This window comes from Marmota flaviventris, chromosome X (genome assembly GCF_047511675.1).
Source record: "Marmota flaviventris isolate mMarFla1 chromosome X, mMarFla1.hap1, whole genome shotgun sequence".
Lineage (NCBI taxonomy): Eukaryota > Metazoa > Chordata > Mammalia > Rodentia > Sciuridae > Marmota > Marmota flaviventris.
In genome coordinates this window covers 135,010,795-135,038,677 of record NC_092518.1, presented here as the reverse complement: position 1 = coordinate 135,038,677, position 27,883 = coordinate 135,010,795, and the positions used below count along the sequence as shown (strand labels likewise).

Genomic DNA, 27,883 nt, shown 5'->3' with positions numbered 1-27,883 from the left:
AAAGAAGCCCCCAGACTCTACCACTCCAGTGTGCATTCCCAGGTTACAGAAGAGAAGTGAAATTTGCAAGCCAGAACTGAAATCTGGCTGTGTGGCCAAAGAATTATGGGTGTATACATTTGATGAAGTATAGTTTTTTTTAACCCTGTTTTAGATGGTATCATTGGATAAACATCCTTTTCAATGATAAAAATTCAAGTCATTTCTGGCCCTTTTCCTGGAAAAGCTGTGAGGTTACAGGAACAGCCATAAGAGGCCCTTTTCTGGGCATGGAGCCCAGAACTCAAAGGGAGGCTCTAAAGAACATCTGGCTGGCTTGATACATAGAAGCCAGCTCTGCATGCATGTATTTGTGTGTATGTGTTTCTCTTGTGCTGACTCATGGCATTGAAGCCTTTCTGGAAACACCCCCACACTTCTGGCCATCCACCCCTTGAGCTCCTCCTTGATTCAAATGTTAGATCAAGAGGAAGAAGGAAAACAAATTGAAGAGCTGCTCTTAGAAATTTCTGTGTTCCACCTCTTTAAGAGGAGACACTAGTCCCAAGTCTGACTCAGTTCATTGAAAGTAACTCTTTTCTTAAAGCATCTACATTCTTCTAGCCTTTGGATAAAACTGGAAGAAGAGTGCATCCAAATTTTTGTTTCTGAAAACTGGAAGTAAAACAGAAAGATGGCAAGCCTGAAGACCAACACTCAAACAGACCCTGAAATTGAGCTTTTTGTGAAGGTAAGTTTTTCAGCTACAATAACAGCATACAGAATGTATTATTGACATAGTGCCTCAGCTTCTAAAAACAAGCTCAATATTTGGGCTAGAGATGGAAAAGAACTTTGTAATTTTTTCCTACTCTTAGTTTTAGAAGAATGCCTGGATATTTGGCTGTTCTTAGATGACAACCAAAAATAGATCTTATCTGAAAAACAGAAGATGATATGGTGGAAAGAGCACTAGACTAGTTGGTAGTCAGAGTAACTAAATTCTATTTTCAGCAGCTTCCTATGTAATCTTCAGAAAAATATCTCTTCCTGAAGACCTTTTTTCCCTACATCTATATGATGAAGGAACCTGACAAAATGATCCTGAAGGGCTTTCCAGCTCTCAGAATCTGGATTTTATGAGATAGGTTTTGGAAAGTTCAAAGGAGTGGAAGAAAGGACCAAGAATGACTTGAGAACTCAATTTCCACATAACCCAGAGAAAACTTTCTGAAATTCTTTCATAATGGGAAAACATCATAGCAGAGTCACATACACACTGTGGAAGAAAAAAGACAGTAGCCTGTGTGCCTGTTATGTGAAGAGCATGAGGAGGGTTCATTTTAGAATCCTGTACTTCCTCTTTTTGGTCTGCCTTGGAGGTTTTGAAAAATATGTCTTAACTTTTCTTAAAATTACTTTGGAAAACCCCTAAAGCAGGAAAAAGAAACATGCATTTCCAAATTATTCATCAAGCGAAAACATTTTTATATGGGTTATTCCAAGTAGAAATGAAATATTTTCCTAAATCTTTGAGTACATTAACTGTTTAGTTTTACAATTTGTTTTTATTGAGTATTGGAAGTATTCAGAGTAATAATAATTTAATAATAACAACAACTTGGTCCTTTTCTAAATACTTCCAAATATTTTATGTATTTTACCTCATTTATCCTAAAATCAATTTAGGAGGTAGGTTGCTATTAATAGTAGTAATTATACAGTACCATCAGTAAGTAGTAATAATAGTAGTTACTACTTTATTAAAAGTTTTGTTATTACAATGTTGTAATAATATTGTACCTCCCATTGTAAGTATAGTAAAACATTAAATTTTAAGTAACTTGTTTCTAAAACTATACACCCTGTTTATGACTTTATAAAGACATAAAATAAGGTATACTTATCAGATGTTAAGTTAAACACCTGTTGGCCAAAGTAGTTTTTTTAAAAGTATTTGAGGTTATTTCTCAATTGATCACATATATACAATAAGGACATCATCAACCTGTCTTTTCAAAGACCAGTGAATTCCTACACAGCAAAGTCATACAAATAAGTTTTTGCTGGGCTATGAGGCATAAGAGTTACTTTTTGTATCTCTGGATTGTAGCAAAACATGTGACTATTCAGGCAGTTAGGATAAAAATTAGCCTTGGTTTTCCAACTAGCCTTTTACATCTACCAATTCCAAACAAGAGGTAATGTTTCTTCATAGGGCAACTAAATTGTTCCTTTAATCTAGCCTGTTTATTCATTCAATTAAGTCATATTTCTCAAATCAGCTGTTGGCATTGATCTGCATTTAACCCTCATAGACTTCCTATATTTGAGTGATAATCTGGAGAGGAGAGGTTAGCAAATCACACACTGGATGTGTAAATGTTGAATTAAATAACAATGACTTACATTTAAACTAACCTATCATTTATTGAGTACTTTCTGTATGGGAAGCAATATGCTAAGTGCTTTATTACTAACCCCATTTTATGGATACGTAAATGTACAGAAAGTCAAGCAATATATAGTAACTTTGTCCAAGGTCACCTAACTAGTGAATAAAAGAGTTAGAATTCTAATCCTTTAAAATAGTATGTATGATCTTATTCAGTTATTTTCAATTATGTGAATACTTTAGTTAAAAACTTCCAGAATTTCATCAAATGGAATTCTTTAGGTGTCATGTATCTAATGGCATTGAAACATATTACAGATTTTCTGGAAGAAATTTGAGTTATATCTGGTCCAGGTTTTTTGTTTTGCTTTGCTTGAAGATGTGGTCCTCAGATCTTGTACATATAAGAATATACCACAGTGAATCTAAATATTGTGTATACCCACAAGACTGGGATCCTAATTAGAATAATATATACATACCCATGTTTGTACAGATATGTTGGAATAGTCTCTGTTGTCATGTATAACTAAAATGAACAAATAAAAAAATTTTAAAAGATCTCTAGAAATTTCATGGAAAATGCTGAGAGGGGACATAAGAATCAAGAAGGGAAAAATGCTAAATTTTAAAAATATTGTTCAATATTTATCAATGGTAAAAATTAAATGAATCTATGATTTCCAACGCAGCTACCTCTGGCTATGGTTTTAAAAACTCTACCATGACTTCTTCCCCATACTGCTGATGGGATTCTTAGAAGAGATTAAGACTTTCCTGTCACAATTAAAAATCTATATCATACAACCTTTATATTCCATGTAGTCAATGAAAACTTTGTCCTTCAACTCTGAATGATATGTACAAGCTTTGTATCCAGGAACTAAGAACAGTGAATTTTATAATCCATATTTTATTTTCTCTAAATGCATAGCCCATCATGTTGGTTTGTTGTCCATTGTTAAATGAATGTTTTCACTCTCTACCAAACACTCTAAAATTAGGGTTTAGTGATCTGTACAGAAAATTGTGGAATGAAATCTTTGGGTAAAGTTTGTGAATGTAATTCTTTTGTCAAAAACATTGTTTAATGTGTTTAAAAAACAAGGAAGAGATTATACTCTTCCCTGAATATTCAGACCATTTTCAAACTCTCTTAAAACTATTATAAAAATTGATTGAATTAAAAATCCAAGAAAACTATTAGACAGGAGAAAGCAGTATTTAATAGTGTGGGTTCTAGAGGTGACAGTCCTGGGTTTGCTGAGTGAGAAGAATATGTTATCAACTCTTGACTAGATAAGTGTACTTAAGAAAGTCAGTCTCTGAGCCTCACCATCCTCACTGCTAAAAGAAGAGTAATGACACAATCTACCTTGAAGGATCATCCTCATGAAAATTAAATACAACAATGATGAAAATCACAGTAGTCAGTTACATAGTAAATGTCAATAAATGTTGGCTATTGTTGCTATTATTATTTTTCAAGTTTAGAAACTTAGGTCACAAACACAGATAAATAGTTGTTTTACAAAGGTTCACATGCTGTCTTTGAGCTAAAGACATTTAAAGAGGTAAGTACTTGGTCAGTTAAACTAGGGAATTTTTATCTTCAAATTTTATGTGATGGCACTTTAAATCAGGATAACATAAACAACAACAACAACAACAAAAAAAAAAAACTTGAGTTTTCCTGTGAAACTTTGTTGCATTTCCCCCCACATATCAGTGTTTTGACTGTCCTTTTGCTAAAGGAGAGCCACCCTTCCTGCCATATCTATTATCAGACTTTATTCCTCTTCCTGCCTCCCACCCTTAATCATGTTTCCACTCACTAAGCCAATTTCTGATTGTATCCTTTCTCTAACTTTTGTTAAAAAAGAAATGCAGTTGGCAAGGTTGGTTGCCTCTTCCCATATCTGTTCACTCCCTGACATCAGAAGTGAATCACAATAAATATCATTTCCTCAGTCATGCCTGCTGCTGAGGAAAAGGAAAATTTGCCAAAACCCCGAAATTATCCCCAGGGTTTCTGGGACCTTAATATTTCTACAAATAACAGATCAAAGAATCTTTAAGACAAAATGACTTTTATATTCTTCTACAGGCTACACACTAGTAGCTAAGCAAGACAAAACAGAAAAAAAATGGGTCTAACAGATAAGAGATGCTGATAACCAGAAGTTCAAGATGAGGGTACAAACATGATCAGGTTTAGGTGAGGGCTATCTTTCTGGTTTGTAAATGGTCATCTTCTAAGTGTGTCCTGACATAATAGAGAGCACCTTTCATCTCTTCTTAATAAGGACACTAATCCCAACATTAAGTCCCAACCCTCAGAACTCAACTAACTATAATCACCCCCATCTCCAAATAATGATCACATTAGGGGTTAAGGCTTCAACATATTGATTTGAAGGCAGGACACAGTACAATCCATAGCAGATGGCAGTGCCATTCAAAGAGTTAGGAGCCCTAAAGAAAGAGTAGGTTTCTGTATGGAGTAAAGAAAATGGATTGAAATTCAGTTTGAGATATGTTGAAACTGGAGTGTCTCAAAAACCTAGGTCTCTCATGAAAAGACTACATCAGCTGTAGCCCTCTGAAATGGCTTACATTTGTTCCTCATTCCTCTTACTTTTGCCCTTGAGGTATCCCCATTTCTGTTTCCAGATAATATACAGAGAAATCTCTAGAGTAAGTCTCAAAACATCAAACTAACCACCCACTGTCCCTCATTATTTGTAGTTTTTCAATCTCCAGATCACTCTCCCTTATTTCCTGAACATCATTGTCACTCTTTCCAATACTGCTTCTATCATAATTCTTGGTGTTTTTGATATCTACCCAGATAAAACAACACTGACTTCTCATATCCTTGACTTCTTCTCTATCATCTCTCAGACAGTCCTTTCCCATGGTCATACCATTACCTTTGTCATTGCAATGTGTGCAATCCCCAAATAACATCATTATTTGAAATTTTGTTCTGTTCCTTTTCAGATTTGCTATTTTAACATACTTTATCAAATTGTAATTTACATAAGATAAAATGCACTCATTTTAAGTATACAATTCAATGAATTTAACATATATGTACATATATACATGTAACCACTATTCCAAACAAAATATAGAACATTTTCATCACCTCAGAAAGTTCTTTTTAAGCTTTTTGCAGTCAGTCCTTCTCACCCCACTCCATAACGCCACCCACCTACAATCAACCACTGATCTGCTTTCTATCAAGATAGATTGGCTTGCCATTTTTTATAATTTTTCTATAGGTGGAGTCATATAGTAGTATGTATTCTTCCTGCATGGCTTCTTTGACTTAGCATAATAATTTTGGGATTCTCCCATGTTTTGTGCATCAGTAGCTCATTCCATTTTATTGCTAAAGTATTCCATTGTATGTATTTGCCATCATTTGTTCATCCATTCACACATCGAAGAACATTTGTATTATTGCCAGGTTTTGGATATTGTGAATAAAGTTGCTATAAACATTCATGTACTAGTCATTCTATACATATATGCTTTTATTTCTATTCAGTTAATACCTAGAATTGGAATTGCTGGGTCATACAATAGACGTGTTTAACTTTGACAAATGTTTATAAAGCAGTTAGATTATTTTATACTCCAAACAGCAGTATATGAGAATTCTGGTTGCTCCGTATCCCTGCCAAAACTTGGTATGATCAATCTTTTCCAATTTAGTTATTCTAATGTGTTCATAGTGGTGATTTTAATTTACATTTCCCTCATGAACTAGTGATGTTAAAAATCTTTTTGTGTCTTTATTTATTATCTGTGTATCTTCCTTTGTAAAGTGTCTAAATCTCTTGCCCATTTTTAAAGTCAGGTAGTTTGTTATTGAGTGTTAAGAGTTTTTCATTCATATTTTATTTCAATGCAAAATGTTTTTCATTGTTAGGAAAATGTCCTAACAATTCTTTTGAAGATTTTATCTTTGATGTATTATTAAATTTTGTCTTCTCTCACTCACTCGCTGAATCACAGTCACATTGACCTTCTTTCAGTTCCTTATACATGTCATATGCAAGACTACTGCAAGACCTTTGCATATGCTATTTCCTCTGTTTAAAATGCCTTCTCCATGACTATTTACATAGTTAATTCATTTTTTAAAAATATTTTTAGTTGTAGATTGGATACAATACCTTTATTTTATTTATTTTTATGTGGTGCTCACATGTGCTAGGCAATCACTCTACCATTGAGCCACAACTGCAGCCCCTATGTAGTTAATTCTTATTCTTCCTTTTTTTAAATTTATTTTTTAGTTTTAGGTGGATACAATATCTTTATTTTATTTTTATGTGGTGCTGAGGATCTAACCCAGGGCCTCACACATGCTAGGTGAGTGTTCTACCACTTGAGCCACAACCCCAGCCCTCTTATTCCTCCTTTTAGTTCAATTTAAATGCCACTTCCTCAATAATGACCTTCCTTAATGGATTTCACATAGTTTTCTCTGGGTTACTCTGTTACACACTCATAAAATGCACTTCCTTATTTCACAGAACTTATCTCTATTTAAAACTGAGAGTTAGTTTGGGGGAATATTTTCATTTTAATATCTAGTTCATATATATATATACACACACACACACACATTATATATACACATAGTCTAGTATATGTTAAATATAATTATTTGTTAAGTGAATACATATTGGGTAAGTAAATGAATGGTCGAATGAATGAGAGTGAATAAAAGTTCTACAGATTTAACTCAATATGTACAAAATTTTAAAGCAGAAAAATGGTTGCTATTTCAATCCATAGGATAAAATGGTGGGTTTTTTTATTGAATGGTATGAGGAAACTATTAATTATTTGTAAAAAAAAAAATTAAAAATACTAAAGTAGGATTCCCAATACACCTCTCAATCCAAAATACATTATAAATAGATGAAACAAATGCAAAAAAATGAAACCATAAAAATACTAGAAGAAAACACGACAGAAGCTCTTTTTTGTTGTTGTTTGTTTGTACCAGGGATTGAATTAAGGAGCACCGAACCACATCCTCATCCCTATTTTGTATTTTATTTAGAGACAGAGTCTCACTGAGTTGCTTAGGACCTCACTATGCTGAGGCTGGCTTTGAACTTGTGATCCTCCCGTCTCAGGCTTCTGAGCCACTGGGATTACAAGCATACACCACCGTGCCTGTGACAGAAGCTCTTTATAGTAAAATACAATAAGAAATATGAAGCTCTTTATAGTAAAATACAATAAGAAATAAATAGGTGGGTTTTTTGTTTGTTTGTTTAGAGTGGAAAGTAGAAGCTTTATTAAAGGACAGTAGAAAAGACTTCTCCCAGAGGAAGAAGGGGACCCAAGAGGTGGAATCCCTGGAAGTGCGGTGGTTTCCCCTTTTTATAGTTCTTTCAGTGATGGAATGTAGGTGGGAAGGCCCAAAAAGGGTGGGGCAAAGAAGTAATCTTCATTAAGATTTCTTTGGGATGGGCTTTGGGCCTTGGGCTTTTCCCAGACTTCATTAACATTCCAAGAGTTGTTCTGCTTTTCCCGAAATTCATTCTTAACATGGCCTCCATTTTAGATCTCACTTGACATTAGACCCAATTTACCTAACTACACTGACTACCTAACTTTAAATCTGGCTTCACTAGGACCACACTTGGATAAGCAAAGTGTGGTCTGAAGTCCTCCAGGGGGAAAAAGGGATGTAACGTTCATATGAAACCTGTCCTCAGTATCAGATGGAAAAAGTCCTTATACAGGCTTCCTAGCCAAGAGATATCATAGTGCTAGTTTCCCACATAAACTGTGTACACAGAGAATAAATGTTTTCAAACACATTCTTATAAAAACAATAACAACTATGAATCATTGAAATTCAACTTAAGGATGTCTCACTTGAAAAAAATTATAAGTGGACCTACAAACATTCAGAAATAGGACAAAGAAACAAAAATAATCCATATTTCATAAATTCTGCTTGTGTTGTCTGAACAACTTAACCTCCAACGCATTAACTGCCTGTCATGTGCTCTCCATGGAAAAGCACCAAGAAGTTTGTTTCCCTCAAACCCTTTTCAAAAAAATTGTCCTCATATTTGTGAACAGTGGTCTTCCATTTGTTTTACATGAGGAGAAAGATCTCTACAGGAATCTTCTGAATAAAGAATTCTAGTTTAGCAGAGTGCAGCCGGAACGCCTGGATGGTGGGCAGCCTCAGAGCAGCCTCGGCAGCAGCTTCGACCCAAGCTCCCCCAGGCCCTCCTAGAGCCCCTGAGCTGCCCGGGACCCCTGCCCCGGCCCGGTCACGCTCGGCCAGCCTGGCCCCAGGCCCGGCCATGGCGCGCGGCCTGAGCCTTCCTCTTCCCGGGGCGACACCCCTGCTTCTGCGTGCCGCCCGCCACCAACCCCATAAATAGGTGTTTGTAATCTTGATATATATATACAGACTCTATAGAGGAGAAGAATGATAGATATTTTGTAAATTTTTTTAACCAGGGATTGAACCCAGGGGCATTTAACCACTGAGCCACATGTTCAGCTCTTTTTATTTTTTGAGACAGGGACTCCCTAAGTTGCTTGGAGCCATGCAAAGTTACTGAGGCTGGCTTTGAATTTGTGATCCAACTTAGCCTCCTGAGCCACTTGGATTATAAATTAAATTTTTAAATAACATGTTTTTAAAATTACATGTAACATGCATCACAAAGAATTAATGTCTTTAATATACAAATAATTTTCCAACTCAGGGAAAATTTATCCCCTTGATAGAAAAATGGAAAACTGTCAAGAACAATTAATTCACAAAAAAGTCAAATGGCCAATGTACAAATGGAAAGATACTTTTCAGGAAGAAAATTTGGCAGGGTATATCAAAATATAAAATACTTTTACCCAGCATTCTTATTTTAAAGATTAACCCTAAAGACACAATCTCAGATGTAGAACAAGTTATATGTTCAAGAATGTATGTTGCTAAAGTCTTTAGTAAAATTTTTGTAATCTTATAAATGTCCCTCAACAAAATATGGTTATATAAATTCTTGTAATATAAAAAATTTATCATGTATTCATCACACTTACAATTTTGTATATAATGAGATTATTTGATTCATTATCTCTCTTAGCTCACAGATAGTAGAATCCATGATGTTAAAGAGTTCTAACTTTTTTTCAGCAACTAGTTCATTTGCCAGTAACCACTCAATACATACTTGTTGAACAAACAAATGAATGAACTGAGGCTTTTTTTTTTTATCTTAATAGGCTGGAAGTGATGGGGAGAGTATTGGAAACTGTCCATTTTGCCAACGCCTCTTCATGATTCTCTGGCTTAAAGGAGTTAAATTTAATGTGACTACTGTTGATATGACCAGGTAAGAGAAATCAGGACGTGTTAAATTCTGGAGATTGAAATTGGTAGACACTTGTGTAATTGGGTTTTATAATGTGTACTTTATATAGAGACCTAACTCTACTTATTTTAAATAATCACAGAAAGCCTGAAGAGTTGAAGGACTTAGCCCCAGGTACCAATCCTCCCTTCTTGATATATAACAAGGAGTTGAAAACGGACTTCATTAAAATCGAAGAGTTTCTAGAGCAAACATTGGCTCCTCCAAGGTACAACATTTTATAGGATATTGTTATATTATTATATAATCCATAATCTATTCAATTGGCATATCTATTATGAGGATTATTGCTGATTTAAAAGTGCTTTGGGATTTCTGGGCCTACATGTCAAATAAGACACACTTATAAACCTCCCTCCAACTTCAAATACATGAAGATGAGAAATACATTATTTTAAATTATTTTTAAATGTGTAACATATTTTAAAACAAGAAAGTAAATTCTCTGTGGTCTTAAGATAGAGAAAACATATGTGAGTAGAAATGAGGGGGTAAAATATTACCTGATGTCTTAAAATAACATTTATTATCTTACAGTTTTCCTTGGTCAGCAGGCTGGGCATGACCCACAGGGTTCTCTGCTCAGGGTCTCACAAAACTGCAGTTAAATTTATTGGTCAGGGATACAGTTATCATCTGGGGCCCAGGGTCCCCTTCCATGTTCCTCCATTTTTTGGTCAAATTTAATTTCTTACAGCTAATATATGGCAGGTCTTGGATTACTAGTTCACTGTTGGTTGGAGTAAGCTTTCAGTTCCTAGAGGCTACCCGGTTGCATTGGCAGTTCACAACATGACTGTTTACTCTCTTCCTCTGAAACCAGCAAAATAAATATTTTTCTAATATTTCTCCCTCTTTTAAAGGCTTACATAGTTAAGTCATGCTCACCCAAGATAATCTCCCATTTGATTAACACCAAGTCAGCTGATTATCTACCTAATTATAAACGTGATATCCTATCATGTTCAAAGTGCTCATTCATGAAGTTTTTCATTGTCTTTTTTTATTCCAGATGCCTGGGTGGATGTCTATATCTTTGTATTTGATTTCTGATTCTCTTCAGTAAATTAGATAACCCTATTTTGACTAAAGTTATACTACTATAATATTTTTTTACTGAGAGTTTGCTTAGTATATAATATTCTGGACTTTTATTTTCAGTCTTCCTAAAACACCTTTTAAAATCTTTTGTCTTTCATGCCTAGCATATAGCAACATAAAATTGTGGTGGGGGACAGAGAAACCAGCAGACTTTTTGAGGTCCTTAAGCACAAAACCACTTTGCTCAACAGAACATTTGCCAGATTCTGAAGCTGCTCAGGTTGGATGGAAAAAAAAGACTAAACAGAAAAACTTTGAAATGAACAAGTCCCCTGAGACAAAAATTTGATTTTGGTACCTTCCAGCATGAGAATTCCCTGAAGAATATTCTAGGCAATCATATAAAAATCCTAGAGGAAGAGGACCAGATATAAACCCATTTTTTCTAGGGCCCTAACACAACCTTGACTCACTGTCTGTGATTCAGTTAGCATTATCAGCCACCACTCTTCCTGGAAAATGACTAGGTGCACCCCCTCTAGAAAAGGATAATTTTGAGCCATTAAAATTTTATGCACATCTAACAATCAGTCAATAAAAATTACTGGAAATAACAAGTGAGTCTTTTAAAGAATAGAGTTCTTAATTTTTTTACAAAATCTAGTTCATTAATTTTTTTCTTTTATGATTTATGCTTTTTATGTCTTATCTAATGAAGTTTTGTTTACTTCCAGATCACAAAGACTTTCTCCTATTTTTTTTTCTAGAAGTTTTATGTTTGTCTATTATATTTAAGTCCATGATCCATTTTGGACTTAATTCTTATATAAGGTGTAAGATTTACATTGAGGTTATTTTTTTTCCTATGGAGGTGCAATATATGCAGCCCCATTAGCTGAAAAGATTATTTATCCTATTAAATTACCTTAGCAATTTTGGTCAATACCACACTGTTTTGGTAAACTATAACTTTATAGTAAGACTAAGATATGTAGTACAATTCTTTCAACTTTCTTCATTTGCAAGAATGATGCTTATTCTATGTCTTTCCATTCCCATATGAACTTTTAGATTCAGATTGTTAATTTCTACCAAATTTCAAAATTTTAATTTGTATTTTATTAAATCTATAAATCAATGTATGAATAATTATCTTAATAATACTGAGTGCTTTGATTCATGAATATAGTATATATCAATTTAAACCTTCTTTAATATGTCTCAGCATTGTTTATAGTTTCAGAGTGAAAATCTTTCACATGTCTAGTTAATTAAGTTTCATCACTTGGATTGCTTTTTAAATTTTTTTTTAGTTATTGATGGACCTTTATTTATTTATTTGTTTATATGTGGTGCTGAGAATTGAACCCGGTGCCTCACACATGCTAGGCAAACTCTCTACCACTGAGCCACAACCCCAGCCCATAAATTTATTTTTCAATATTGGGGATTGATCCCAAAGCCTTGTACATGGTAGGCAAGTGCTCTACCACTGAGCTACATACAACTCCAGACCCCTGTTTGGTAGTTTAAAAGAAATAATTTGAAATTTTCCATCTGTTCTTTATTAGAATATTGGAATAATATTTTTAATTTTATTTTTATCTTTACTGGTAGATAATAATTGTATATATTTATGGGATACAAAGTGATACTTCAGTGAATTTTACATTCTGGAATAATTGAACCAGAGTAATTAGCACATACATCACTTCAAGTATTTATCATTTCTTTGTAGTGAGGACATTTAAAATCCTCACTTAGCTATTTTGAAATATACAATATATTATTATGTACTATAGTCACCTCACCACACAACAGCACACCCAAATTTAATCCACTTATCCACTAGAACCCATTGACTAATGTCTCCCTTTTCCCTATCCACCCAACAGCCTCTGTTAACCACCATTCTATTTTCTGCTTCTGAGTTTGACTTTGTTAGATTCCACATATAAGTGAGACCCTATGGGATGTGTAACTCTGCCCAACTTATTTCACTTAACATAATGTCCTCTAGCTTTGTCAATATTGTCAAAAATGACAGAATTTCTCATTTTTTAAAGGCTGAATAAATCCACTATGTGTATATGCCATATATTTTATAGTTTTAAAAGAATTTATTAAACTGTTATAGCAGGATACATTTTTTAAATAAAAGTACAAAATATTTCTGGAAAGAATTGTCACCAGAAATGTTATCAACCAGTTTATTTTCCCTCTCAGTCCTCTGATTTTCTTATAACATGCATGTTTTTAAAACTTAAGCAAATTCTATTTGCATTCCCCTTTCCACTAATTTTACCAAACAGTCTATCAGCTAGAATCTTGAGCAACTGCTGACAGTAATCTAATTTCCTGGGTTCTATTTCATATTATCCCAAGCTTCTTTTACAGTAGAAGTAATTACTTTATGTTAAATTTCTAACAAAAATATTCTTGTTAAATGTTAGTAAAGGTTGGCAATTTTCGTTAAAGGCATTTCCTATTAACCATGGTTAAAATGGGACCTTAGATAAACCTGATTTTAGATGAAAACTATGAAAAAAAAAACAATTTACAATTAGGTCTTTATGTAAGAAATACTCTATGCAGCATGAGACAAACCATAGCTCTTACCTTTCAATTTCCTGGCTTAACAAGAAATAGCAAATTTATTTTTGGGAGGGATGGGTACCAGGGATTGAACTCAGGGACACTCAACCACTCAGCCATATCCCAACCCTATTTTGTATTTTATTTAGAGACATGGTCTCACTGAGTTGCTTAGCACCTCATGGTTGTTGAGGCTGGATTTGAACTCACAATCCTCCTGCCTCAGCCTCCTGAGCCACTGGGATTACAGGCATGTGCCTCCACACCCAGTGCAAATTCATTTTTAAAAGGGTATACATATACATTTTTAGTTTGATGATTCCATTTGCAATAAGAATCAATTCAGATTTTAATTACCATGGAACTTTGACAATTCCAGCAATTGCAAAGCTGAATTTTATCTAACTAAAAGCAAATAACATTCTAAGATTTCATATGTTTAACCTGTTAAAAATTCAGTTAAGGGTTGTGGCTTAGTGGTAGAGTGCTCTCCTAGTACATGCAAGGCCCTGGGTTCAATCCTCAGCACCACATAAAAATAAATAAAATAAAGGTATTGTGTTCAACTACAACTAAAAAATAATTTTTAAAAATTTTAATTAAATATTTCAATCAAGGGCATACTATCTAAAACTAGTATTGTTATCTAGTCATGAGTTTCTCATTACATTTTGCAGCCCCTAAATGTTCAGAATAAATGTAACATTCACATAATACTACAGTCCATAAAAAGAGTATGTTCTTTTCCTGGGTTTGCCATATTTTTTATATCCATGCAAATGTTGATGGACATTTTGGTTGTTTCCATAGCTGGATATTGTGAACAATGCTACAATGAAGATGGAAGTGCAGATATATCTTTAGCAAAATGATTTCATTTCTTTGGGTATATATCTAATAGTGTGATTGCTTTAATCCATGGGTTGTTTATAAGCATGGTTTTGATAGCAGCCAAAAACCTAAAAGGTGTGGTTTTAATTTTCATTTCTCTGATGATTAATGATAGTGAAGTATTAGAGTTCCCGACTATTATTATGTTGCAGTCTATATTCCCACCAGACTAATATTTGATTTATATATTTAGACACTCTTAACATTTGATGCATGCTATAGTTTGGATATAAATTTTCCCCCAAAGATTCATGTGCTATATTCTTGGTCCCCAATTTGGTATTGTTCAAGTGGTGGAACTTTTAAGAGGTGGTGCCTAGTGGAACGTAATTACATCACAGGGGCACCACCCTTGGAAGGAATCAATACAGGTCTCATGGAACTGGATTACTTCCCCCCAGAGTAGGTTGTCATAAGGAAACCTGAACTATCCAAATTTCTCTTCTGTATTTGGTGATTTTCTCTCCCATATGCACTCCTACTATTGTGATACCTTCTGTCATGAGGTCTTCTCCAGAGCTGAGCAGATGCCAGTGCCGAGCAGATTCCAGTGCCATGGAACCTCTATAAGTGTAAGCTAAATAAACGATTTTTTCTTTATAAAATACCTAGATTTGGGTATTTTGCTATAGAAACACAAAATGGACTAAGGCAACGCATATATACTTATAATTTTTAAATATTCTTGATGAATATTTGACATCTCTATGTAATCACCATCTTTGTTTCCTTTAACAGTTTTGCCTTAAATTCTATTTTACCTCATGTGAGTAGAACTATGGCTATTCTCTTTTGTTTCCATTTGCATGAAATATCATTTTCTTTTTAAAATTTTTTTTTGAGAGAGAGAGAGAGAGAGAATTTTAATATTTATTTTTTAGTTTTTGGTGGACACAACATCTTTGTTTGTATGTGGTGCTGAGGATTGAACCCGGGCTGCACGCATGGAGGCGAGCGCGCTACCACTTGAGCCACATCCCCAGCCCAAAATATCTTTTTCTATCTCTTTGTTTTCAGTCTATGCATGCTAAAGGTAAAGTGAGCTTCTTGTAAGGAGCATATATGTGGTTCTTGTTTTTAAATCCATTCGCCACTCTATGCTTTTTGATTGCAGAATTTAATCAATAGACATTTTGGTTGTTTAGTTTGAATTTAATCAATTTGCATTCAAGGTATTTATTGATATGTAGGGATTTACAACTGCCATTTTGTTAATTGTTTTCTGGTTGTTTTGTAACTCCTTTGATCCTCTCTGTCTTGCTGTCTTCCTTTGTGATTAGATAATTTTATCTAGTGGTATGCTTTTTTTACTTTTTTAAAAATATCTACCATAGGTTTTCACTTTGTGGTTTTCTTGAAGCTTACATAAAACATATTACAGTTATTAGCAGACTATTTAAGCTCTTAACAACTTCAATCTCATACAAAAATTTTAAATTTTGCCTCGTGCATTTTGTGTTTGATATTAAAATTTATATATTTTATATTGGCTATCCCTCAATGAACTATCACAGCTATAATTATTTGAATAATTTTTTCTTTACCTTCATACTAACTATATAAATAACTTATATAACACCTTTACAGTATTAGAGTTCTATGGATTTGATTATGTACTAGCTTTTCTACTTTATAAACAACAGAGGTTTCCTTAGCTTATAGTTCTAGAGGCTAAAAAGTCCAAGTGGCACCATTATCTGATCAGGAGCTGGTGAAGACCTTATTGCTGGGAGACCAGGGAGAAGGTATGAAATGGCAAGACAAAGTAGATACTCAGGTATCTTCTTATCTTCTAATAAAACCATAGTCCTGTTGGACTAGGGTCCTACCTTATGGCCCAATTTAACATTAATTGCCTCCCAAAAGTCCCACCTCCAAATGCCATGGTTGGATCAAGTTTCTACCCATGTAATACCTCATAATGGGATTAAATTTCAACATGAGTTTAGTGGGAACATTGAAACCATAGCAAACTCCCTCAACTTTTATTTTTCTGGGAAAGTAGTGATCTCTTCTTCATTTCTGAAGGGTACATTTTCTGAGTATTTTTCATTGGTAGGGTTTTTTGTTTGTATTTTATTTTTGTTTGTTTTTGTTTTGCTTTCAGCACTTTGGATATTATACCTGGATATTTATCTTCCCCTGGATTCAGTCATTATATCTTTTTTTTAACATTTTTTTGTTGTTGGACATGTTATCTTTGTTTTATTTACTGCTTTTCAGAGTGGTTGTGCTAATTTGCAGTCCCACTGACAATGTATCAGTGTATCTTTCCCTCTCAATTTCTGCCAGCATTTATCATTCTTTTTTTTTAATATCTTTATTTTGTTTATTTATTTTTTTTTATGTGGTGCTAAGGATCGAACCCAGAGTCTCACATGTGCAAGGCGAGCGCTCTACCGCTGAGCCACACCCCAGCCCCAACATTTATTATTCTTGTTCTTGCTAACAGCCATTCAAACTGGAGTGAGATGGAATCTTAGTGTAGTTTTGATTTGCATTTTCCTGGTTGCTAGAGATGTTGAATTTTTTTTTCATATATTTTTTACCATTTGTTTCTTTTGAAATGTCTGTTTAGTTCTTTAGCTTACTTATTGATTTGGGTTATTTGTGTATTGGTGTTGAATTTTCTGAGTTCTTTTTATATCCTAGATATTGGTCCCCTGTTAGAGGAGGAGCTGGCAAAGATTTTTTCCCAATCGATAGGCTCTTTCTTCACTCTCTTAATCCTTTCTTTTGATGTACAGAGGCTTTTTAATTTTATGGCATCCAATTTATTGACTGTTGGTTTTATTTAGGGTCTTGTTAAGGAAATTGGTGCCTGCACCTATATGATGGAGTGTGAACGCTGTGTTTTCTTCAAGCACTCGTAAGATTTCTGGTATAATTCCAAGTCTGATCCAATTTGATTTGACATTTGTGCAGAGTGAGAGATAGGAATCTATTTTAATTTTTCTACATATGCATACCCAGTTTTCCCAGCACAATATTAATTCTGCCTGAACATGAGAGGTATTTCCAACTTCTAAGATCTTCTTCAGTTTCTTTATCCAGTGTTCTATAGTTGTTATTGTATAGATCTTTCGCCCCATAGTTAGATTAATTACCAGGGTTTTTTTTAGGTTATTTGAAATGGATGGTCTTCCTTATTACTTTCTCAGTAGAATTACTATTGGAGTATAAAGTATAGAAAAGAAATTGATCTGTTTAGGTTTCCTATATCTTCCTAGTTCAATTTGGGCAGGTCATATTTGTCTGGAAATTTTCAAGTCTTCTAGATTTTTAAGTTTATTGGAATATAAATTTTCAAAATACTTTATGATCCCTTGAATTTCATAAGAGTCTGTGGTATTACCTACTTTTTCATCTCTAATTTTGTTAATTTGGTCTTCTCTCTCTTTCTTTTGGTTAGTTTGACTAAGGGTTTATCAATCTTATTTGTCTTTTCAAAGAACTAACTCTTTGTTGCATTGATCCTGGGTATTTTTTTATTTTCAATGTCATTAATTTCTATTCTGATCTTAATTACTTCCTGTCTTCTACTGATTTTTGGATTAGTTATTACTTTTATAAGGCCTTGAAGCCGAATATATTTGGAATCTATTTTTTTGAGGGAGTACTGGAGATTGAACCACTGAGCCACATCCCAGCCTTTTTTTTTTTTTTTTTTTGAGAGAGAGAGAGAGAAGAGAGAGAGAGAGAATATTTTTAATATTTATTTTTTAGTTATTGGTGGACACAACATCTTTGTTTGTATGTGGTGCTGAGGATCGAACCCGGGCCACACGCATACCAGGCAAGCGTGCTACCACTTGAGCCACATCCCCAGCCCCCTTCTTTAAAAAAAAAATTTAGATGTTGATGGACCTTTATTTTATTCATTTATTTATATATGGTGCTGAACCAAGTGCCTCACACATACTAGGTAAAAGCACTCTACCACTGAGCCACAACCCCAGCCCCCCTAGCCCATCATTTTTATTTTGAGACAGGGTCTCTCTAAGTTGCTTAAGACCTCACGAACTTGCTGAGCCTGGCTTAGAACTTGTGATTCCCCTTCCTCAGCCTCCTGAGTTGCTGGGATTACAAACGTGTGCCATCACACCCAATTCTATTTTTTTTTGGTGGGGGAGGGTACTGGGGATTGAACTCAGGGGCACTTGACCACTGAGTCCCATCCCCAGCCCTATTTTGTATTTTATTTAGAGACAGGGTCTCACTGAGTTGCTTAGCTCCTTGCGGTTGTTGAGGCTGGCTTTGAACTCATAATCCTTCTGTATCAGCCTCCCAAGCTGCTTGGATTATAGGTATGTACCACTACGCCAGGCTTTCTTTTTTTGTAATGTTTGCACTCAGCGTTATAAAATTTCCTCTTAGTACTGCTTTCATACTGATATATTGTAGATCTGTTCTCAGTTTTTTCCAAGAATTAATTTCTTTCTTTCTTCTTCTTCTTTTTTTTTTTTTTTTTTTTTGGTACCAGGGATTGAACTCAGGGGGCATTCAACCACTGAGCCACATCCCCAACCCCATTTTGTATTTTATTTAGAGACAGGTTCTCACTGAGTTGCTTAGCACCTCACTATTGCTGAGGATGGCTTTGAACTGGCAATCCTCTGCCTCAGTCTCCCAAGCCCCTGGGATTGCAGGTATGCTGCACCGCACCCAGCTTCCAAGAATTTCTTTTCCCATTTCTTCTTTGATCCATTCTTCATTTAAAAGATTATTGCTCGATCTCCATGTGTTTGTGGTTTCTATTATATTTCTTGCTGTTCATTTTTAGCTTCATTCCATTATGATCTGATAGAATACACAGAATTATATAGATTATGCTTTTTTTTGAAAAAGATTCCATGAGGTAACAAGGTAAATTCTGCTGTTTGTGGGCAAAATATTCTGTAGATGTTTTAGGTCTATTTGATTTATAGTATTTAGGTCAGAAATATCTTTATTGATTTAATGCTTTGATGACATGTCTTTGGTAATAAGAGTGGGTTGATTAGTCTCTGTGTCCTATTCCACAAAGTTACAACTATCTTATATTTGATAAAGGGGCTAAAAGCATGCAATGGAGGAAGGATAGCATCTTCAACAAATGGTGCTGGGAAAATTGGAAATCCATATGCAACAAAATGAAACTGAATCCCCTTCTCTCACCATGCACAAAAGTTAACTCAAAATGGATCAAGGAGCTTGATATCAAATCAGAGACTCTGCGTCTGATAGAAGAAAAAGTTGGCTCCGATCTACATATTGTGGGGTCAGGCTCCAAATTCCTTAATAGGACACCCATAGCCCAAGAGTTAATAACAAGAATCAACAAATGGGACTTACTTAAACTAAAAAAGTTTTTTCTCAGCAAGAGAAACAATGAGAGAGGTAAATAGGGAGCCTACATCATGGGAACAAATTTTTACTCCTCACACTTCAGATAGAGCCCTAATATCCAGAATATATAAAGAACTCAAAAAATTAGACAATAAGATAACAAATAACCCAATCAACAAATGGGCCAATGACCTGAACAGACACTTCTCAGAGGAGGACATACAATCAATCAACAAGTACATGAAAAAATGCTCACCATCTCTAGCAGTCAGAGAAATGCAAATCAAAACCACCCTAAGATACCATCTCACTCCAGTAAGATTGGCAGCCATTATGAAGTCAAACAACAACAAGTGCTGGCGAGGATGTGGGGGAAAGGGTACACTTGTACATTGCTGGTGGGACTGCAAATTGGTGCAGCCAATTTGGAAAGCAGTATGGAGATTTCTTGGAAAGCTGGGAATGGAGCCACCATTTGACCCAGCTATTCCCCTTCTCGGTCTATTCCCTAAAGACCTAAAAAGAGCATGCTACAGGGACACTGCTACATCGATGTTCATAGCAGCACAATTCACAATAGCAAGACTGTGGAACCAACCTAGATGCCCTTCAATAGATGAATGGATAAAAAAAATGTGACATTTATACACAATGGAGTATTACTCTGCACTAAAAAATGACAAAATCATGGAATTTGCAGGGAAATGGATGGCATTAGAGCAGATTATGCTAAGTGAAGCTAGCCAATCCCTAAAAAACAAATGCCAAATGTCTTCTTTGATATAATGAGAACAACTAAGAACAGAGCAGGGAGGAAGAGCAGGAGGAAAAGATTAACATTAAACAGAGACATGAGGTGGGAGGGAAAGGGAGAGAAAAGGGAAATTGCATGGAAATGGAAGGAGACCCTCATTGATACACAAAATTACATGTAAGAGGTTGTGAGGGGAATGGGGAAAAAACAAGGAGAGAAATGAATTACAGTAGATGGGGTAGAGAGAGAAGATGGGAGGGGAGGGGAGGGGGATAGTAGAGGATAGGAAAGGTAGCAGAATACAACAGTCACTAATATGGCATTATGTAAAAATGTGGATGTGTAACCGATGTGATTCTGCAATCTGTATTTGGGGTATAAATGGGAGTTCATAACCCACTTGAATCTAATGTATGAAATATGATATGTCAAGAGCTTTGAAATGTTTTGAACAACCAATAAAAAAAAGAGTGGGTTGAAATCACCCAGTAATATTGTATTGGATCTAACTGAGATTTAATGTTAAGGAGCTTTTTATGTAATTGGGTGCTCTGACATTTGGGCCATATATATTTACTATGATCATATCTTCTTCTTGGATTGTTCACTTTATCAGGATTTATCTGTCTTTCCTGATTCATTTTTGCCTGAAATTTAATTTGACAGATATGAGAATAACTATTCCTGCTTGTTTTTTAACTCTTTTTGAATTGGAATATTCTTTCCATCCTTCTACCTTCAGACTATGAGTGTCTTTGCCTATGAGTCTTGCAAACAGCATAGAGTTGGATCTTGTTTTTTGATTCATTGTGCTAATCTGTGTCTTTTAATTGGGGAGTTAAGACCACTTACATTCAGTGTTGTTATGGATAGGTGTTTATTTCTTGTCATTTTAGTTTCTTTGCTTATTTAATTCTATCTTGATTTTTATTTAGTTATTTTTTCTTCTAGTGAGCTTCATCTATTTGAGAGCTTTTGTTTCTGAATTCTTCTGTTTGCCTTTAAATATTCTTTGTATTTCTGGATTAGTGGTGAATTCTTCTTAGTGAATTATTTTAGTTTATCCTTGTCCTGCAAAGTTTTTATTTTACATCAATTTGAAAGATAGCTTTGCTAGATATAATAAGCTTGCCTGACAATTTTTAAAATATTTGTTAGTTGTTGATAGATCTTTATTTTATTTATTTATATGCAGTGCTGAGAATCAAACCCAGTGCCTCACACATGCCAGTCAAGTGCACTACCACTGAGCCACAGCCACAGCCCCCTGGCAATATTTTTAGAACTTGTAATACCTCATTCCAGGTCCTCCTTAATTTTAGAGTCTGAGTTGAGAAATCAGAAGTGAGCCTTATTGATTTGCCTCTAAATGTAACCTGGTGTTTCTCTCTTACAGCTTTTAATATTCTATGTTAGGTGTAATGGTCAATCTGAATTGTCAACTTGATTGGATTAAGAGATGCCAAGGATTGAGAGGTTTATGGTGTATTGATGAGGGTGTGTGTAGGAATGACTGGCAAGTGGGATAGCCAACTGAAATGGAGACTCTCCCTAAGAGTGGGCAGAACCATCCAATAGGATGATGGCTTGGATGGAATAAAGGTTGAAAGAATAAGGAAACAGCAGCATAAGCCAGCTTGATTGCTGCTGAGATCCTCTGAAGATGTCAGACACTCATTCCTTCACTCTTCCAGAGCAGACTCTCTCAGTGATTCCCCAGAAGCCTTTGTTCTTGGACTAGGGTAGCACCATTAATCCCTCTTGTTCTGAGGCTTCAGCCTCTTGGACTGTGTAGCTACTGGTTCCTCCAGCTCTCCAGCCTGCAGACAGCCATGGTGGACTATCCAGCTTCTGGTCGCTTGAGCCAACCTAATAAGTCCCCGTTTTATATTCATACCTCCTGTCGATTCTGTTCCTCTAGAGAACCCTGACTAATATATTAGGCATTTTGATTATGGTGTGTTTTGGAAAGATTTATTTCCTGATCTGGCCTATTTTGGTTTTGTTTTCATCTTGTCTGTGGATGTCTATCTCATTTCTATTATGGGGATTTTTTTCTGATAACATCTCATTGTAAATATTCTTAATGCCTTTGACCTGTATCTCTATATTCTCTTTTTTCCCAGTGAGTCTTAGGTATGGTTTCTTGATGTTGTCTGAGAGTTCTTTTATATTCTGATCATATTGTATCTTTTTCCTTTGTTGCATATTATATACTCAAGTTGATATATGTTGTCTTCAAGGACTGAAGTTCTGTTTTCTACAGAATATAATCTGTTAGTGATGCTTTTAAGTTGATTTTTAATTTGATCTATTGTATCTTTCATTTCCAAAAATATGTTAGAGATCTTTTCCTCTGAACTGCCACCACTGCTGCTACTGGTAGCCAAGCTGGCACATCTCTAACATGTTATTTCTTATATTATGCTCAAGTTTCTGACTTTCTGTGTCTGTTTTCTTTTACAGTTCATTATTAAGTTTCAGTGAATTCCCTTAGTACACACCTTGTTGAGAAGCAGTTTTACTGCTTTGCAAATTGGGTGCTAAGGAACTGCGAGGAAGTTTATCCTTTTTCTAATCTGCCATCTTCTATCTCCAATATGTAAACTGTTTTAGATGATGATAAATACCAAAGACAAAAATAAAGCAAAGGAAGGAAGTAGTGGGTGTTAGGAACAGAAGAAGGATTTCAGCATTACAAGGAATGTCCATAGAAAGCCTTCAATTAGAAGGAGATATCAGATAAAATGACCCAACAGAAGAATGGGAGCAAGGCAAACAACAGAAAAGGTCCTAGAGTAGGAGTTTGTAAGGCCTATTTGAAGAAGGTCAGTGTCACAGGTGTGTGAGTGATAGAGATAAGAACAGATAAGTAAGATGGGATCCAATCACTGGGCTGTGAATCTGAGTGAGATGAGGTTACTGCAGAGTAATGAATATAGAAGAGACATGATATGATTTACATTTTATTTTAACATGATTGCTTTGGCTACAGTTGGAGAATATTCCAGAGGTATGGCAGACAAGCATGGGAATAGGATAAGAATGGTCAGGTAGCTATTACAGTAATACAGGGTTACTAGACAGGGACAATGGAGTTGATGAGAAGTGAACAGATTCTGGGTAAATTTTGAAAGGTGAGCTGACTGCAGTTGCTGATAGGTTAAATATAATCTTGAAGGGAAATAGATAATCAAGGAAGATACCTAAGTTTCATCCTGACCATTTCTAGTTGCCAATAAGAGTTTTTACTTTTTTAAAAAAACAGGAGTTGATTTTTTTAAACTTTATTTTTTATTGTGTACATTTAAGTTGTGCAACATGATGTTTTTTGGTTTTTGTGTTTTTAGGGGAGCGGGGTACCAGGGATTGAACTCAGGGGCACTTGACCACTGAGCCACATCCCCAAGCCCTATTTTGTATTTTATTTAGAGACAGGGTCTCACTGAGTTGCTTAGCACCTCGCTGTTGCTGAGGCTGGCTTTGAACCCACGGTCCTACTGTCTCAGCTTCTCAAGTGCCTTGGATTACAGGTGTGCGCGACTGGGCTCAGACAACATGTTTTCATACACATAATGAAGTGATTACTACTGTAAAATTTAACATATCCACCACCTCACATAGTTACTTTTTTTTTTTTTTTGGTACCAGGGATTAAACCAGAGACACTATATTTTCTACTACTTATCTTTGGAAACATGTTGTTTCTTTTCTATGTCTTGTAACAAATGAGCTTTTAGGAACATGTATGGGAAATTAAGACCATTTTTAACATTGTTGCTACAGGTAAATAAAATTATAGTCATTAATTTCCTAATAAACTTTAGTGAACATAAAGTGAATTATAATTCACTTGTGTTTCTTTTTAAGGTATCCTCACCTGAGTCCCAAGTACAAGGAATCCTTTGATGTGGGCTGCAATCTCTTTGCCAAGTTTTCTGCATACATTAAGAATACACAAAAGGAGGCAAATAAGAGTAAGATTTCTTTCTTGAAGTCTCTATTTTTCTCCTTCTCACTTCTCACTCAGCTAAAATAGAATTTTCCTGAATATATAGTATATATATTGGGTAACAGTTTATTCTTCCGCTCAGTTTTATTCTCTCCTCTGATATTCCCTTGCATTGTTTTATTAGATTTAAAATCTGATATTTAATATCGTAATTACCAAAAGATCTCAATTAAACCATTTACATGTCAAATATGAACTAGCTACATGCTTTTCTTTGTTTGACTCTCCTACCACTTCTCTTCCACAAAGAAAATCCAATCTATTGCTAATCACCATTTGATCTATGTCTCACCAGTGAATAGTTGAGCATTCTATATAATTAAGTAGATGTTCAAGAGCCAGTATAAGCTATGCATATAAACAGAAATGTCTAAATTGTGAAAAGCATATTTAGAATGTATATATGAGGATAATATATTTATAAATAACTTAATGACTTAATTGCCTCAGATTTTGAAAAATCTCTGCTCAGAGAGTTTAAACGTCTGGATGACTACTTAAACACCCCACTTCTGGATGAAATTGATCCAGACAATGCTGAGGAACTCAGAGTTTCCAGAAGATTGTTCTTGGATGGGGATCAGCTAACACTGGCTGACTGCAGCTTGTTACCCAAACTGAACATTATTAAAGTAAGTCTTTATACAGCAGGTTGCTATAGTATGGGAGGGGTTTGTAAGTTGCCAGCATGAAGCATCCTTTCTCTCTTCAGATAAAAGTTCTTCTTTCTTTCTAAATCAAAAGTGTTTTTCACTATCTTGTCTACAGAATAAGAATGATAATACCATCCTTTTCACAGAATGATCAAGAGAAAATTCAATAAATTAAAGTATAAAAATGCTTGGAATGGTGCTCTAGATAATACCAAGTGGAAGAAGATGGTCATCATTATACAAAATTCATGTATTTGTATATGAAGATGTGAATTTGGTGTCAACATACCTTATATACAAACAGAGATTTGATAAATTTGTGGTATAAACGTGTATTAAGAATTGTAATAAAAAAGAGAGCTCATATATAATGGCATAATTTGGTATGAACATACTTTATATACAGAGTTACGAAAAATCATGCTGTGAGTGGATAATTATGAATGTAATGCATTCCACTATTGTCATGTATGTAAGAAGTAAAAAAAACCTGACAAATAAGTGATTATAGCAGGATTGCAGGATGCAAAGTTAATCGACAATTGGGATGAACCAAACTACTACATATAATTAAAGCTGTAATTCAAAAAAAGTTAATCAATAAAAATTAATCACTTTCCTGTAAAAAACATATTATAATATGATGATTTAATTATTAATTTAATAAATATTTATTGAACAGAAATATCACAGAATTTACTGTGTTCTATTCCTGACAAAGAGAGTTCATGAAAATGACATAATAAGGACCCTACTAAACTCTCAGTCCAGTGAGGGTAAAATGCTCTTCTTTTCTGTGTTCCCTTCTTGTAAATGTATTCATAATTAAATATAGCCTCAAAATAAACATGATCTGATCATTCAGTGTTGCCTATATTTATAGACAAAATGTTAAAATAATAAATTCATGATTCTTTAAGTTTATAATACTTGATTTTTGAAATGTCTTTCTACATAATAGTCATATTACTGATGCCTTTTACTATTATCTTCTTTTTCCACTTTTTTCTAAACTTGTAGGTTGCTGCCAAGAAATACCGTGACTTTGACATTCCAGCAGAATTCTCAGGAGTCTGGCGTTATCTCCACAATGCCTATGCACGTGAAGAATTTACCCACACGTGCCCCGAAGACAAAGAAATTGAGAACACCTATGCAAGTGTGGCTAAACAGAAGAGTTAGAATAGTTCTTTCAGGAGAAAAGATATTTGTTATTACATTTCACTTTCTGCTTTATTAGGAAAATTTTTTGAAATAAGAATATGAAAAACAATATTTGCTCTATCCAACCAACTTATGAAAAATAACTGTATTTTCTGTATATGAATAACCATAAAAAAATCTGTTCATTCTATATTTTACAGATCTTCACATTTTCAGTTCATTTTTATTTATTCCCATGATAAACCACTGCAATATTGAATTACATGGAAAGTGTCAAGATAATTTTACATTTTTATTAGTTTATTGTGCACATAAGTTCATTTCTGACATGGATAATGAAATCAGAGAGTTAACGTATCAAAGAAGCAAATTTTAAAAGAATTATTTTTTTAAATTACTAAAAAGACCAAGACCAATTGGTCTTAGAACAGCATTCAAAACCTAAAAATATGACCACCTCAGAGATCAGACTGTTTATATTATTGTTAAATGAGCAAGTATTTATTTGATAAAACATAATTTTAAAAAACAAGATCAGAAGCAAATAAATAGCAAATCTGCAAAGTCAACTGGATCTTTTAGTCATAGAAATAAGGAAACTAAGAGAGTTGGATGACCAAAAAGTCTTGTTGCTATTTGTGAAAAGACAAAGTACTCAGTCCTTAAAGGATGATCACAAAATTTTCTATAGAATTTTAAATGTATTATTATTTAGATTCATGTTCTATACATCACATATTAAAGTACTCTCAAGTCATTCAAGTCTGGAAACAAAAGCTGAACTTAACTCTTTCTCCTTTAAAGGGGAAACATAAGCAAAAGTGTATCTCCCAAAAAGGAAACCACAGGTTGGGAACAATGATACACATGTGAAACCCTAGAGACTTGGGAAGCTGAGGCAGGATGATAACAAGTTTGAGGGCAGTCTCAACGATTTAGCAAGACATGTCTCTAAATAAAAAATGAAAAGGGCTGGGGATGTATCTCAGTGGTAGAGTACCCCAGGTTTGATCTCTGGTAAGAAAGGACAGGGGGACACAGGGTTATATTCTAGGTTTTGAGTAAAGAATAGAGTTTAGACAAAAGTTACATGAAGTAGTATTTTAATAGGTTTCAAGAAAAATAAGGCAATGAGTGAAGAGTTAACACCAGGCATAGGATTAGAAATGACCCAAAATGCTGTCCTTGAAAAATAGAGTCAAGATAAATGTGTGCCATATGACCTCTTTGCTGAAAGACTTCTGATCTGACAGATTGTACCTCATCTGGATGTGGGGTTGTAGCTTTTCTGAACAGCTCACATCTTTCTATTTTCATTAACATAATTTTTAAAAGTAAAGTTTAAGATCTATGATCCTAAAGAACAAAGCCTCTCAGTACCACACCCTGAAATTTATTAATCAAAGCCATGAGCACATATTTAAAGTATGCCACAACTAAGCTCCAGCATATAACAAGGTGAACATTTGTGACAAGTGGTTACTCAATTCCATAAGTACTAATACATCTCAGAATTACCCTCTTAGATAAAGGGATTATTATCTTTTTTGAAGGCTGAATGGGGCTGACAGGACCAGAGGAAATGGACCTCACTTCCTATTATCTTCTTAGATGACATCAATAAAATTTAATTCAGTTGAA

General features: G+C 34.6%; 1 protein-coding gene across 1 annotated transcript; it reads left to right on the top strand.

Annotated features, from left to right (window-relative positions):
• The first annotated feature begins 355 nt into the window (after window positions 1-355).
• On the top strand, window positions 356-27,883 carry Clic2 (chloride intracellular channel 2). The gene is made up of 6 exons (XM_027923012.2): window positions 356-730; window positions 9,656-9,765; window positions 9,887-10,012; window positions 24,284-24,390; window positions 24,876-25,057; window positions 26,099-27,883. Exons 1-6 carry the CDS (start codon window positions 674-676, stop codon window positions 26,258-26,260), a joined length of 744 nt encoding a protein of 247 aa, XP_027778813.2. The 5' UTR covers window positions 356-673; the 3' UTR covers window positions 26,261-27,883.